This window comes from Aptenodytes forsteri, unplaced genomic scaffold (assembly GCF_000699145.1).
Source record: "Aptenodytes forsteri isolate BGI_AS27 unplaced genomic scaffold, ASM69914v1 Scaffold66, whole genome shotgun sequence".
NCBI classification, from domain to species: Eukaryota; Metazoa; Chordata; class Aves; order Sphenisciformes; family Spheniscidae; genus Aptenodytes; species Aptenodytes forsteri.
The window spans coordinates 2529205-2542494 of NW_008795131.1; the positions used below are offsets into that span (position 1 = coordinate 2529205).

Here is a 13290-nt window from a genome sequence, read left to right on the forward strand (position 1 = left end):
CGGGGGGCCGCAGCTTCAGGCTGGGCTGTGCGTGGGGTGGGTGGAGAGGGCTTGGCTAAACCTTTTAAACTAAGAAACTCGACCATATGTGTATTATGTAGGTGCTTGTCTATAAACTGACTCTGAGCAGCGCAAATCAGCGTCCCTGTTTTTCCCGTCTCTCCCGTAGGCCTCGCCAAGCATGGGGCCATTGGTGTCACCCAGCCCCGGCGCGTTGCCACCATCTCGGTGGCGCAGCGGGTGGCCGAGGAGATGGGCTGTTCGCTGGGGAGTGTTGTCGGGTACCAGGTCCGCTTCGATGACTGCAGCACCGAGGTAGGGCTCTGAGGGCTGTGTTCCTGCAGGCGTTGTCACGGCAGGGCAACGGCTCAGTTTTTTGCCTGCGGGCCTCTCTGTGGAGTGGCACAGGCCTGTTGCCTCTCCTGGGGCTTTGCATGCAGAAGGTCTCGGAGCGTTGAGAAGCCATCTGTCCCAGTTGTGGTGAAGCTGCAGTTGTATCTATCGTATAACTCATTTGATCAAGTTTTTTGAGCACCTTACAGGTGAAACATTGCCAAGCACCTGTGGTGCGGTGCATAAGCACCAGTGATGCGATCTCAATGTGCGTTCTGGACAAATACGTGATCTATGTAGAAGTGTTTACTTTGAAGTAAAAATCCAGGATAACAGCTGAATGTCTAATTAAACCTTTCAGGATACTGCCATCAAGTATATGACCGATGGCTGCTTACTGAGGCAAATATTGGCAGACCCCCTTCTCAGCAAGTACAGTATCATCATTTTGGATGAAGCCCATGAGCGGAGCCTCAGCACTGTGAGTGTCTCCTTATATCTGTCCTTTTGGGTCACTATTTCTCCTTTACTGAGGTCTTTTTACACCTTTCTTTCACTTCTGCACAATCCCCAAGGATTTTGGCCGGCTTCCCACAGATGCGCTTTATCCTTTTGCTGTCCTAAGACCATAGAATTGCTGCTTCGTTTATTACATGCTGCGTAATCTGAAAATAAGATGCGACCTGTTAATCCTGTTGGAATTGTAGCTGTTGTTGCATTTGAAAGCAGTTAAAACTTGGCTGGCTATTGGATACTTTCCTAAAATTTCCAGGAGTTGGAAGCCAGCATGGTGAACACAAACTTTCTAGAATCTTTATTTAAAAAAAACACACACAAACAAACAAAAACCCTGAAACATCTCTCTCACTCTAAGGCCTATATTTCTTAGGGTGTGTATATGTATATGACTGTGCAAAGAGGTTACAGCTTTTGGGATCATGGAAGTATCTAGACCGATCTAAGTACCAAAAGCTATCAAATGTCACTCTGACCCTTCTGGGGCAAGCAAAGTGAGACTCAAGTCACTCAGTCCTCAAGAGATTGTGTTGTGTGTCAAACAACCTACCAGTCCAGCTGGGGAAAGGGGAAAATGCTTTCTGAATCCCAGTTCTGCCCTCAAGCATCTGAGGGTATTGCAAGTAATTAAGCTAGGGTGATGTAAGAAGTTACTGCTCCATCACCTGCGTCTAACTAAAAGGAGCAGATTTTTAATCCACAGCACTGCAGAGTAAAATAAACTTGCTGAAGTCATAACAATAAATAGTACAACAAAGGAGCGTGCACGCTCAGTCAGGTAACGTACGCTGGACAAAGGCGATGACTTTTTAAAATGGGTCTGTGGTAACTGCTTGCAAATGACTTGACCATGAGAGTATAAAAATGAAAACCAAAGGATTTTAAGTTACACTGATTCTGTTTATAGGCTGTGAGAAGAGCTGATAAAACATTAATTAAATTCTAGAAATTAATTAGCATGCTTACAAGATGACGGGGGTAAATGTATGTATTCTTCTGAGCGCTTAGGCCCCGAAGATGTGATTTTCTGTCTTCACTATATCAGTGGGATAAAATCAGTCCCTTCCAAGTTCGTCAGGCACTTCTAAGAAAACTGGGCTATTAATATAAGTTGCTTCTGTTTTTCTGTTAGGATATTTTATTTGGTTTGCTGAAGAAACTATTTCTACAGAAGAAACCACCAAACAGGAAGACGGCCATGAAAGTGGTGGTGATGTCGGCCACCCTGGAGGTAGACAAGCTCTCGGAGTTCTTTGGACACTGTTCAGTGCTGCATATTCCAGGAAGAAGTTATCCCGTCAAGGAGGTATTCTGCAACCTGCTCAGCCCAAGGGACAGAGGCAGCTCTGCGTATGTTACAGAGGTCTGGCCTGTTTTACTTTGTTTCTGTGTTGTGTTTTCTGTTCTTGGTATGATTATCATCTGTGAAAGACCACAAGAATTAGCGGCTGTATTGCTGTGTTCTTAGCATCTCTGCAGGGTACAGGGAAGAATTAGTGAGTACTGTGAGTTTTAGAAAGAGTAAGTGAGATTCCAGCTGTTACTGGCTTGTTTGTTGTTTGTTTCAGGCTGTAAAAGTCACATTGGATATCCACTTAAATGAACCAGAAGGCGACATCTTGGTTTTCCTGACAGGTGAGAATTTGTCTTTCAACAACTGATGGTTATTCCAGGTGAAGCATGGCACTGCCAGCAAAACAGTACCTCCTTCCAATGACTGTCTGGTTTGTCCCAGAGCAGTAAGTAGAAAAGGGAAAGTTGCAGGTTGACGCACATAGTCCTGTGATGAAGTGATAGTTCTCGGAGCATGTTTAGGTATATCCATGCCTATGAGATCAGAGAAGAAATACATTAACTTAAAAACTTGCATATGCTCTTTTCTTCCTGTGCCAAATTTACTCTGTTTGTATTGCCTACGTGTTTTGTTTTGTTGTTAATTCAGGAAGGGAGAATTTCTTTAGCTGCAAAACCCTACATCAGTGTATGGGCCAGGCACTTACGCAGTCATCTTTTGAGGAAAAGCTTTGGTGACAGGCACTATGGAAAGACTGCACGTCACCTCCTAAACTAACTCTTGTAAATATTACTTCCTTCTTGTAATGATCTTGTTTTGCCAAGAGGCATCAATCTTGTTTAAAGGTGTTGCAAACTAGGAAGGCAGAGTTGTAGCTACATAGGTCACTTAAATGCTCTTGTATGTTTTTTAGGTCAAATTGAGATAGAAAGAGCTTGTGACTTACTTTTCAAGAAAGCAGAATCTATTGATTACCGGTATGAAGTACATGATCGGTCTGTTGAAGGCCTGCTTATCTTACCGTTGTATGGGTCAATGTCAACAGGTAAGAACATAAAATGTCATAAGGAACTTAATTCACATAAATGTTAACTGCGAGAGTTGTTATAAACAGTATCCTACTCAAATATTTCTATTGTGGTTGGAAAAAAAGGCATTCATTAACCCATTTGTTACAATACTGTAGCACTATGGGTTTTCTTGTGGTGTTCGTAAACTAATCAAACTTCAGCCTTCTCTGTACTTGCACAGAAGCCTCCAGGTAAAATTCGTATCCACTGGAAATGGCTTCACATGGCATCAAGGTCTCCAGCTTAGGAAGGGGATACTGTGTACCTGAAAATTCAGATGTCTTATTTAGGCCCTCTCATCTTATTTTATACGGAAAAGATACTGCCAGTAGGTTTTTGGTGATGAGAGTAGACCTGTAAGGGAAGATAGAAGCAGTACAGCGTTACACAATGTAGAAAAGTACAGGTTATCAGAATGAATCAGTCTGTTTTATTTGGCAGCAATACCACAGTTAGTTTGGAAGAGTTAAAAACAAAGGCCCTTTGACCTTTACTGAACACAGACACTGTGTTTTCAGATGAAATTGAGTGCGATGTTTAAATGTGTGGGTGCAGTATGTAGAATGCCAAGAGGCTGAATAAGTGTTCAGAAGAGCAGGACAGCAATTTCCATCTGGGAAGTGCTGTCGAGAGGAAAGATCTGGTAACGATCTGCAGAGAGGGAGCAAAATCTTCACCTTCTTGAAAGAGCAAAATGAAAAGTTGCATGAAAGAAAGGTATAGCTTCTTCCTTACTCCATGATAGGTGTTAGATTCCTGACCGAGAGTGATATTTTCGTTTTTTTCCTTTTGTGGTAGTTTCTCAGAGGCCATTGTATTTGAATGTTTTTAAATACACAAGAGAGAATTTTCCTTAAAGAGATTTTTATATTTTTCAAGTATAAGAAGTGAGAAAATTTCACGGGAAAGTTGAATTTCCACCTCCCTTTTCTGTTCCTTGGAAAGCCAAATGAATTAATGGAAGCTGCACATGCTGCTTTGTTACATGTTAAAAGAAGATTTGCTGGAAACATGGCGGGTTTAACTGAATCTTTTCATGTTCACTTTCACTTGCTCTGATTGTTTAAAATCCTTCATGAAGATTCTGTAAAGACCAGACATGTTGTTTGTTTTCCCTAGCTCTGGGTTAGGAAACGTCCAGGAGAGTTGGCCTTTCTTGATCTCAAAATCTTCTTGAATATGCAAGCAATAAACAAGATATTCTCTGGCTTCTGACGTATGCTAAAATAATACCAAATCTGTATTTTAGAATGTTACGTGACTGACTTTCTAATTTCATTCAAATGACTTTCACTAAGCATTTGAGTAAGTTTGCAGTGTTAGAGATGTGGTTTGAAATCGGAGCATTGTAACATAACAAATTGTTTGACTGACTACCTGTCATTTTAGATCAACAGAAAACCATATTTTTGCCAGCTCCCATGGGCATTAGAAAATGTGTGGTATCCACAAACATTGCTGCAACATCTCTGACAATTGAAGGAGTCAGGTACTGTTTCCTATCCTTCATAAAAGCTGTAACAGAGGGAATAATTCAGAAAATTCTACTAGATTTGGAAAAACACGTCTGACTTCCTTCCGCTAGTATACCTGCCCAATAATTACCTGTTGCCTTTTTTGTGTGTGTAGTGAATAAAAAAAAAACCCTGATACTATTATATAGTCCTACAGATGACTAATATTGTTGGACCCTAATTTGAAATCAAATCTCAGCTCCGTCAAATGGGCATAACCCCCTTGGGTGTGGGGAGGTATTATCTGTAGTATCCTGTAGACTGAACCGTTGCGGGGCTGCAGCTGACCAGCAAAGTGCAACTACCTGTTTGCAGCGATTGTAGGGTAAACGTGTTCTTGCTTTGATCGTAGGCATGTGGCAGTTACCTGTCTGTCTACTGAGACCTCTGTTTTCTTCTCTGACAGAGTGTGAATCTTTTTCAGATATGTAGTAGATAGTGGATTTGTGAAGCAGTTGAATCATAACCCCCGAGTTGGCTTGGACATACTGGAGGTGGTTCCCATTTCAAAGTAAGTTTTTAAAAAGGTCATTTGCTTGGTGTTTCTGGGAGTTCCTCTGACAATACTGTGTGTCGGTTGATCTTTTTAAAAATAAAATAAAGGGGGGCAGGGAGCAGCTTTGAGGCTCTGTAATTTAAAGCCATTTTCTTTGCTGCTAAATAGAAGGTGGTTCAGGACATATAATTTCCTGTAAGTTACAGGCATTGAGAAGGAATTGATAATGTGCTGTCTGTAGTCTCAGCAGTGGCTCACGTGTCATCTTGTGTTTGCTGAATACAACAGCCTGATTCAGAGAAGTTTAAAAAAATCTTCTCTTGCACAGAAATGCTTCTTCATTCTGCTAGTTCTTGTATAGCTGGATTTCTCAGTTGCTGCACAGTGTAATGTATCTTCCATCTACAAACACAGAAATTGCTATTATTTATCGTAATTACAGTGTGCTTTTTTGGTAATAACAGAAGGGATCAAGAGTCTGGATTTTTTTTTTTTTCCCCTGTCTCTCTGTTTTGGCAGGAGCGAAGCAAGGCAACGAGCTGGCCGAGCTGGCAGGACATCATCCGGAAAAAGCTATCGGCTATACAGCAAAGAGTTCTGGGAGCAATGCATGCCTGATCACACGGTCCCAGAGATCAAGAGAACCAGTCTGACGTCTGTGATCCTGACCTTGAAGTGCCTTTCCGTGCATGATGTCATAAGGTAACCTCCATGGAGAGGAGGATTATCATTTCCTTCCTGAGTCTCAGCAGCAAGGCAGCCCAAGCACCAACAGCCTATTGGCAGGAGACAGGATTAGGTCCCTGGCCAACTGTGACACATCGGTACAGTCAGCTTTTCTGCTGTTCTCAGTCTTTAATGCCAGATTGGATCTTGAGCTCAAGTTCAGTTTGAGGTTCTGCCAAAACTAACTCCTTATCTCCAAAATTAGTTAGTGGTGTTCCTTTTAAAATACTGATGTTTATATCCCAATCAATTTTCAGATCATACATGTGCAGAAAATATAGTTTGTCTTTGCATGTGCCATGCTGGGATCTGTCATTGTAATTCTTCAGCATGAGGCTGTGTATGTAGTAACACACCCGTATACTGAAGATGCTTATGTGCGCTTTGGTCAGAAACCTGTATTGGAAGGTTACAAAAATATTTAAATAATTATGAAAACTAACAAAGCTAAACTGAGTCTGAACAGTGAGATTTTTTTACTTCATTTTTTACTATAGATTTCCCTATTTGGACCGCCCTGAAGAAAGGCATATTTTAGAAGCGCTCAAGGAACTTTACCAGTGTGATGCTATTGACAGGTAAAAAATAAAGGGGTGTAGTCACTACAAGAATTTAAAATCTAATGGTTTAACTGGTGTTAGTAAGTTGTTCATGTGGACTAAAGGACTTCCCCCAACAGTAGAATGTGTTTCCTCATTAGACCAGGAAGTTAACTACTGGGTTTTAAGATACTCTCTGTAAAATTAGGGTTAGAGCATGGCTTAAGACTTGAGAGGTACAGATTAGTTTCTCCACATTGTCCTGGAGTTCCTGAGTGACCTCAGACAAATTACCTCAACTCTCCGTGCTATAGTTCCTGATAGCAGATCCCAGACTGTTGTGATGAAGGTGCTTAGGCACTAGCTGTGAGGCCCATCCAAGAACTCAAGACAGGAAGCGAGATCTTATCCTAAGCTTCCAGGAATTCTTCTTGCAAAAAAAAACCCCCAACAAACAACTTAAGCATCTGATACACTTAAAAAGCTGGCTTTGCCTGCCATGAAGCAGGCATAAGCAAACTGGAGAAAGGTGAAAAGTTTTTCTGCTAGTGATGCTTGCTTCGTTTCTCCAGCACCTATCTGGGCACACGCAGACTGCAGTGTTAGAACAGTCCAGAGGGAAGTGCTTCTTTCATGCTCTTTATCAGTATATGGTAGCTGACATTGTGTGTGCATGTTCCGATTTACATTTAAACACAGTTTTGTTGAATCTGGTATTTGAATCTTTCTCCTGGGATAAGGAGAGGCCACGTGACAAGACTGGGTGAATTCCTGGTGCAGTTTCCCCTCCCTCCCAACCTGACCTGTGCTGTCATAAAAGCTGCTTCTCTTGACTGTGAAGATCTGCTGCTTCCCATAGCAGCCATGTTGTCGGTGGAAAATGTCTTCATTCGTCCAGGTAGGAAGCCCCTTATCCCAAAGCAGCCTTGGGTGGGTGAGGGATTCTGCTTGGACAGGGACATCTCAGGCGATGGTTAGGCAGCACACGCTGCTTCGCCTGGAGACCTTTTCTACAGCTTCCCTCTGTGGGGTTTTTTGCTCTCAGTAGTTTTCTGTGCTAATAATTTGTGAGGCCGCAGTATCTTATAGGTGTATCTCAAGGTTATAAAGTGGGAACTGATTCTGTATTCTGAACAATGGTAGCACAAGCCTTTACTTGAGTGTACGGATACTCCTGTCAGGGAGCAAGCTGGTCTCCTTAGTTGGGCCCAACACTGGTGGGAGGCATAAGTATTTACCTTAAACTAATGCTTTAAATAACCCTTACGTTGCACTGTGAGGAAGATTCCTCAAGTGCAGTGCCTTGTCTCCCAGAGTACATCGTAGCAGATCTGTAGGGAAGAATGGTAAGATTAGGACAAATATACAATGGCGCTTTGCCCGTATGCTTTTACAGCTTTCTGTGGTCTTGGAGTCAGGGCACATTGCACGCTAGGAATTGGACGACAGCTGTTCCAAAGACTTCAAAATAGCATGGAATTGGGTTGCATTTGTCCCAAGGCTGTGAGCTGTAAAGCAACATGTGGGTAAGCGAGTGGATTGCTGAGAGGTCGTAAGGGGGAAAACTGTTACAGGAGGGAAAAGAAAACAAACAAAAAAAACCCACCAGAAAACCAAAATGCACCACAGCAGATGTTTTGCTGTTGGTCTAAGTACAGACAACAGGGACTGATTAATTTGTTTTTAACGAATGGGGTGGCCTCTGGATTGGCTTTTCTGTTCAATAACTCTGTTTAACCAAATAGACCTTTTAAGTTACTGTGAGAAGCTCAACTTGTCACGGCCTCCATTTCGAGTGTTTTTCTAAATGGAAAATGTAATTTTCCTGTGGTTCCAAGCTAGCACCTTTCACTAGTGCTAAACTCAGTCTCCCATGTCCTCCTTCCTATCTCCTTTCCCCTCCTGTCTGCCCCCCTCCTTCGCCCCCCAACTGTGCTAAGTATAGTCTTTATATGTAGCACAGTCTTTGTAGGAGACCTTTGTCCTTTCTAGTCACTCATTGGCTCTTGTCCAGTTATCTCTGTAGTCCATTAACCGTGCCAGTTAGCGCAACAGCTAAAGAGACTGCTGACCATACTGATAGCCTGGATTCTGCCCTGGGGTCTTTCCCATTCCCACAAATGTGCGTTTGCTTTCCCATCCTCCGTCTGGCAATATGCCCGTGTTATCTGTTCAGCTAACTAATGCACACCTGTTCGTTACTCTCCAGCAACCCTGTACATTAGGACGCAAACAGAGACTCCCATCCTGAAGGCACTTGCTCACGTGCAATATGTATACGAACAGGCCTTCTTACTTCATCGGTGTTACTTTCTTTTAATACCCACAAACTTCTGACATCGTCTGCAGTACAGCAGCAATGCAATGCATTGGCCTTTGCAGCCATATCCCTCTCTACTAAGGGGAATGGGTTGTGTTGGGGAAGACATTTTTGGGGTATTTAAAACTTGAAATAACACTTCGGAAATGTTGCTTTTGCCTAGTACTTTCCTAGCCTTTACTGAAGGTGAATTCCCACTAAACTCACAGATCACATTTTTTCTAGACTTATTTATTTTAAGACCTCCATTACTATGGCACTTGAGTACTAGGACAAAAGCTGAGTTAAATAGATTAGATGGTGCTGTGATGGGGTGGTTTCAACAGTCTTGTTTCTTCTCTCAGGGCAAAACTTTCACTTGATGCCCATGAGCTGTTTGGTTAAGGTCGCTGTTCCTTTATCTTTCCATGTCGGCATCTGAATTGATTGTGAGAGAGAAATACGTAGAACTTTTCTTTCTAAGAGACTAGAATTCTTCATCGCTAGTGCTGACTGGTTAGATTAATCACAGATTTAATAGCATCTACGTGTTCTTGTTCAGCAGTAGTGGAAGGAGGAAGAACTGTAAATGCAGCTGTGGAGGAGAGACAAATCTAAAAATAACATTAATAAAGAGTCAAGGCTGTCAAACACACTTTGGAGAGATGCTAACAGAAAATTAAGTAGGAGCGATAAATAAAAATGACTTTGTTAAAGTGAGATATAACTTACTTCCTCAGGTGATCCTCAGAAGCAAAAGGAGGCTGAGCTGCAACACCAGGAACTTTCCTCACAAGTGGGAGGATGCAATGACTTTGCAACCCTCTTAAATATTTTTGAACAGTGCAAAGCAAGGTATAAAATGATTCCTTACAGTAAGTGGTTTTGCATTGCTCATAACGCCCAGCTGCTGACGGTTTTTAGATATATTGTGTATATGCATATGTATGTACTGATACCTAATTGGAGATTTATTCCTTATTGTGATCTGTAATTTCTGTCAAGACACCTATTATTTAAACTAACGAAGTATCTGGCTGTGTAGGTTGCCTTCTTTGTACGACCATAACAAAAAATAGAGGCAACTTCCTGCCTGCAGCTTACAAAGGGCTTCTTTATAATACAAGTATTTCTGTTCTCAGCAAGTCTCCTTCAGCTTGGTGCCAGAAATACTGGATCCATTGGAGAGCTTTAAAATCTGCTTTTAGTGTGGAAAAACAACTTCGGGAAATAATCGGTAAACTGAAACAGGTAAAAAAATATAACTTTTATATATGATCGAGTTACATCAGTTTATATTTAAGACATGTACTGGACTACCGAGCCTTTGCGAGATGGCTGCTGCCTTTCTCCAGTAGGAACTAAACCACTTAAATATTTATTAGAGCATCCTTGCTGTAGCTTGTGTAACTAACAAGCAAGAAGGAGGGGTTTTCCACCCTACGGAAACCATAAGGAAAGGAGGGAAACCCAGAGTTTAAGATCCATGGGATGGAGGGGGTATAGGCACTTTTTCTTTAGGAAAGGTCCTGATTCATGTTGTTTTTTCTTTACATAGCTGCCAGACTTCCCTAAAGAGACATTTGAAGGCTCCAGAACTGAAATACTAAGAAGATGTCTATGTGCAGGATACTTTATCAATGTAGCTAGGAGGTAAGCAATGAAGTTTGGAGAACTGAATGGAAAAGATATTACGCATATTCTTCAAAGGTGTAGCTGCATATTGAAACAGAAGAGTAAGGCTGTATACTGTTAAAAGTAGCAATTGCAGCTGAAGGTGGTGTTTCTACACAGGGCTGGAAGCCTGGTGGGTACTCTGCTTTTGACTCTCATTACGTTCCTGGGCAAGTTGCTTACGTCCTTGGAATAGTAGTTTTTCTATCTGTGAAATGAACTTGCAAGCTGATGCAAGTTCCAGATATTAAATTAAAGAGCTTGGAAATGTCCAGTCTTGATGGCTGTCAGACTTCAATCCCAAACCCTGTTTATTATTGCGTTGTTATATCTGCAGTGTTACTGTGGTAAATTAGGCAGATATATTTTACTCCTCATTGGTCTTTTTACAGTTTAATACTGGAAGGATCTTCCTCTGCTTATATATTTGAGTATGTTCTTCTACGCTGCTGCTGATTTGCTTAGTTTAGTGTTGCTGTCTAATCACAGCAAAGTATGTTTCATTATATATATATATTTTGTTTCCCACAAACCTTTCAGATCTGCAGCCAGGACATTCTGCACAATGGACGGACATGGCAGCATAGTCTATATCCATCCTTCATCTACAGTAAGTTACCAAAGTCTGTTAATAAAGTAGCAAAGGATCTATAAAAGGAATAAGAGGCAGGTCGCTGTAAACTCTTCCTATTCTGTTTGGTTTGTGCTAACTTATGGCCAGCAGAAGCACTGTTGCAGTGTTCATTTTGAGAGTGGGGAAGAGCCTCGCTTCTTCAGATCTGGTAAAAGTTTGGCTTATGAAACGAGTGTGACGTGACTGAGCTTTCTCTCTGGCTCTTTGGATTTCCTGGGCAATTTTAAGCAAGTCATTATGCCTTAGTTTCCCTGCCTGAAAATTTAGGGTAATGTCAGCTTTATCTCATTCTTGCATCTGAAGCATTGGAAGATACTCCAATGGAGGGTGCTCTAGAAATAAAAATTCTTTTTTATCAGTTCTGAAATAATCTCTTAATTTTTCAGCTATATAACCAGGAGACTCGCCTCGAGTGGATCATCTTCCATGATGTCACAGTGACATCCAAAATCTATGTCCGGACAGTGTGTCCTGTTCGCTATGAATGGGTCAAAGACTTGTTGCCCAGATTGCATCAAATCGATGCATACGAACTGAGCAGTGTGGCACGGGAAGAAGTAACTGAAGAGGAAATAACTAAGTGGAAACATAAGGAGGACCTTAAAAGGCAGTATGGTAAGCACATTACTTGTCCCTACCTATGGTGTGTGTAGTTTTCTTGGTTGTTGTGGACATGTGTGTGTATATTATGTCACTGAATGCATTCTGGACTAGTAGGTGTTAATCTGGATGTGCTTAACATACTTGACGTGTACCTCTAGTTGTTTTCTTGTCTTACTACAGCTCTGCAATCCTTATTTTCCTGCCTCGGCAGCATGTGTAGTGGTGTTTGTCTACTGGTTCTTGCCATGTTCCCCCCTTCTTTTGGTTTACTATAACTGACACGAGCAGAACTTTGTGTTATAACACAGAGTTGAATAAAAGCATTTTGAGTCCGACCATTATTTAAGTTTGCGAAGGGTATCTAGCCATAGATACCCAAATAATACTGTCCTGAGAGAGAGAAGTCCTAAGGGCTATAAGAAAAAACCAACCAAACAGAAAAACACAGAGGAAAAAGTATCACATTTTTGGTGAATGTCTCATTCTGACAATTAATTTAATGCCATATGTTTAGATAAATTGTCAGTTTTAATTAAAACTGGTGCCTGCTAACTGATCTGGCTGCTTGACATTCTTTGAATTCTTCTGTCAGCAGATTTCATAAAGCAGCCAAGTATTCAAAGGGCCTCTTTACTCCTGAGCTGACCCTTCTAAAACATGAATTTAATATACAGTATAGGCACTGCCAATATAGTTTCTCTTCAGTTTCCTTAACAATAGGAAAAATGTACTCTTGTCCTCAGACCAGCGTCTCTTTCTGTCCTGCATTATTGTATTAAACCAACCATTCTAAATGATAAAAACACAAATGGATTGATTTGGTTATAAATTCGGTGGAAAGGATATTTGCATTATTGGAAAACACAGAGGAGCCTCATCTATTTATCTGAAGTCCAAGGAGCTGAGGTTTGTTCTCTTTGTCCCCCTTAACTTTTCACTTCACCAGGCAATTGTGAATTAATTTGAGGTTAATACTGACCTTACAGATGTATTTCTGGGAGCTTCACAAAAATAGGTGGCTGAATAGCTGACAAAGGCTTAATTAGTGCCCAATGGAAGGAAAGCCTGCATCATGAACTGAATTATTATTTGACTTCAAGACAGAATAATTACAAATATTCCAAGAGTGAATGCTAATTAAAGCTCCTTCCTCATATCAAAGGATCTGGTGCCCAGCCCCATAGCCCTAAGAACAGGCTGCAGTAGCTGCTTCATTCACACAGTACTTAGGCTCTCGGAGTCTTTGAATGATTATTTTTTTATTATTATTAGCACTATTATTATTTTAAATTTTATTTTAAACTGAAAATATTTCCTGCTTTTCTTTCCTTCTGGGAGAAGCACTCCCAAGGTCTCAGTTCGGTGGGAGAATGTGCATTTCTAACGGTGGCTGATCTGGAGTATTGACTTTTCCCACTCCTTTATCTGTATGTTACCCTTCCTCTTCCTCCTACCTCTGGAAATTTATAAGGATAGTTTATCCTAAGCTTTTTTCCCCTGCTCCCAGTGCTGTCTCTCTCCTGCCTAAACCTGAGTTTGAGATGTGTAATTTAGAGAAGAAATGGGTGCATAGAACACAAGATGCATAGTGT

At 41.3% G+C, this 13290-nt stretch overlaps 1 protein-coding gene across 1 annotated transcript in view; it reads left to right on the plus strand.

The window, feature by feature from the left end:
• DHX40 (DEAH-box helicase 40) overlaps nucleotides 1-13290 on the plus strand; it is a 20963-nt gene that overhangs the window by 908 nt on the left and 6765 nt on the right. The window contains exons 2-16 of the mRNA XM_009278209.2: nucleotides 170-315; nucleotides 695-814; nucleotides 1982-2212; nucleotides 2418-2484; nucleotides 3057-3188; nucleotides 4603-4702; nucleotides 5152-5238; nucleotides 5743-5925; nucleotides 6447-6527; nucleotides 7229-7386; nucleotides 9528-9642; nucleotides 9930-10038; nucleotides 10346-10440; nucleotides 11002-11071; nucleotides 11482-11710. Coding sequence (XP_009276484.1) covers nucleotides 170-315; nucleotides 695-814; nucleotides 1982-2212; nucleotides 2418-2484; nucleotides 3057-3188; nucleotides 4603-4702; nucleotides 5152-5238; nucleotides 5743-5925; nucleotides 6447-6527; nucleotides 7229-7386; nucleotides 9528-9642; nucleotides 9930-10038; nucleotides 10346-10440; nucleotides 11002-11071; nucleotides 11482-11710 — 1923 coding nt within the window. The remainder of the gene's footprint in view (nucleotides 1-169; nucleotides 316-694; nucleotides 815-1981; nucleotides 2213-2417; nucleotides 2485-3056; nucleotides 3189-4602; nucleotides 4703-5151; nucleotides 5239-5742; nucleotides 5926-6446; nucleotides 6528-7228; nucleotides 7387-9527; nucleotides 9643-9929; nucleotides 10039-10345; nucleotides 10441-11001; nucleotides 11072-11481; nucleotides 11711-13290) is intronic.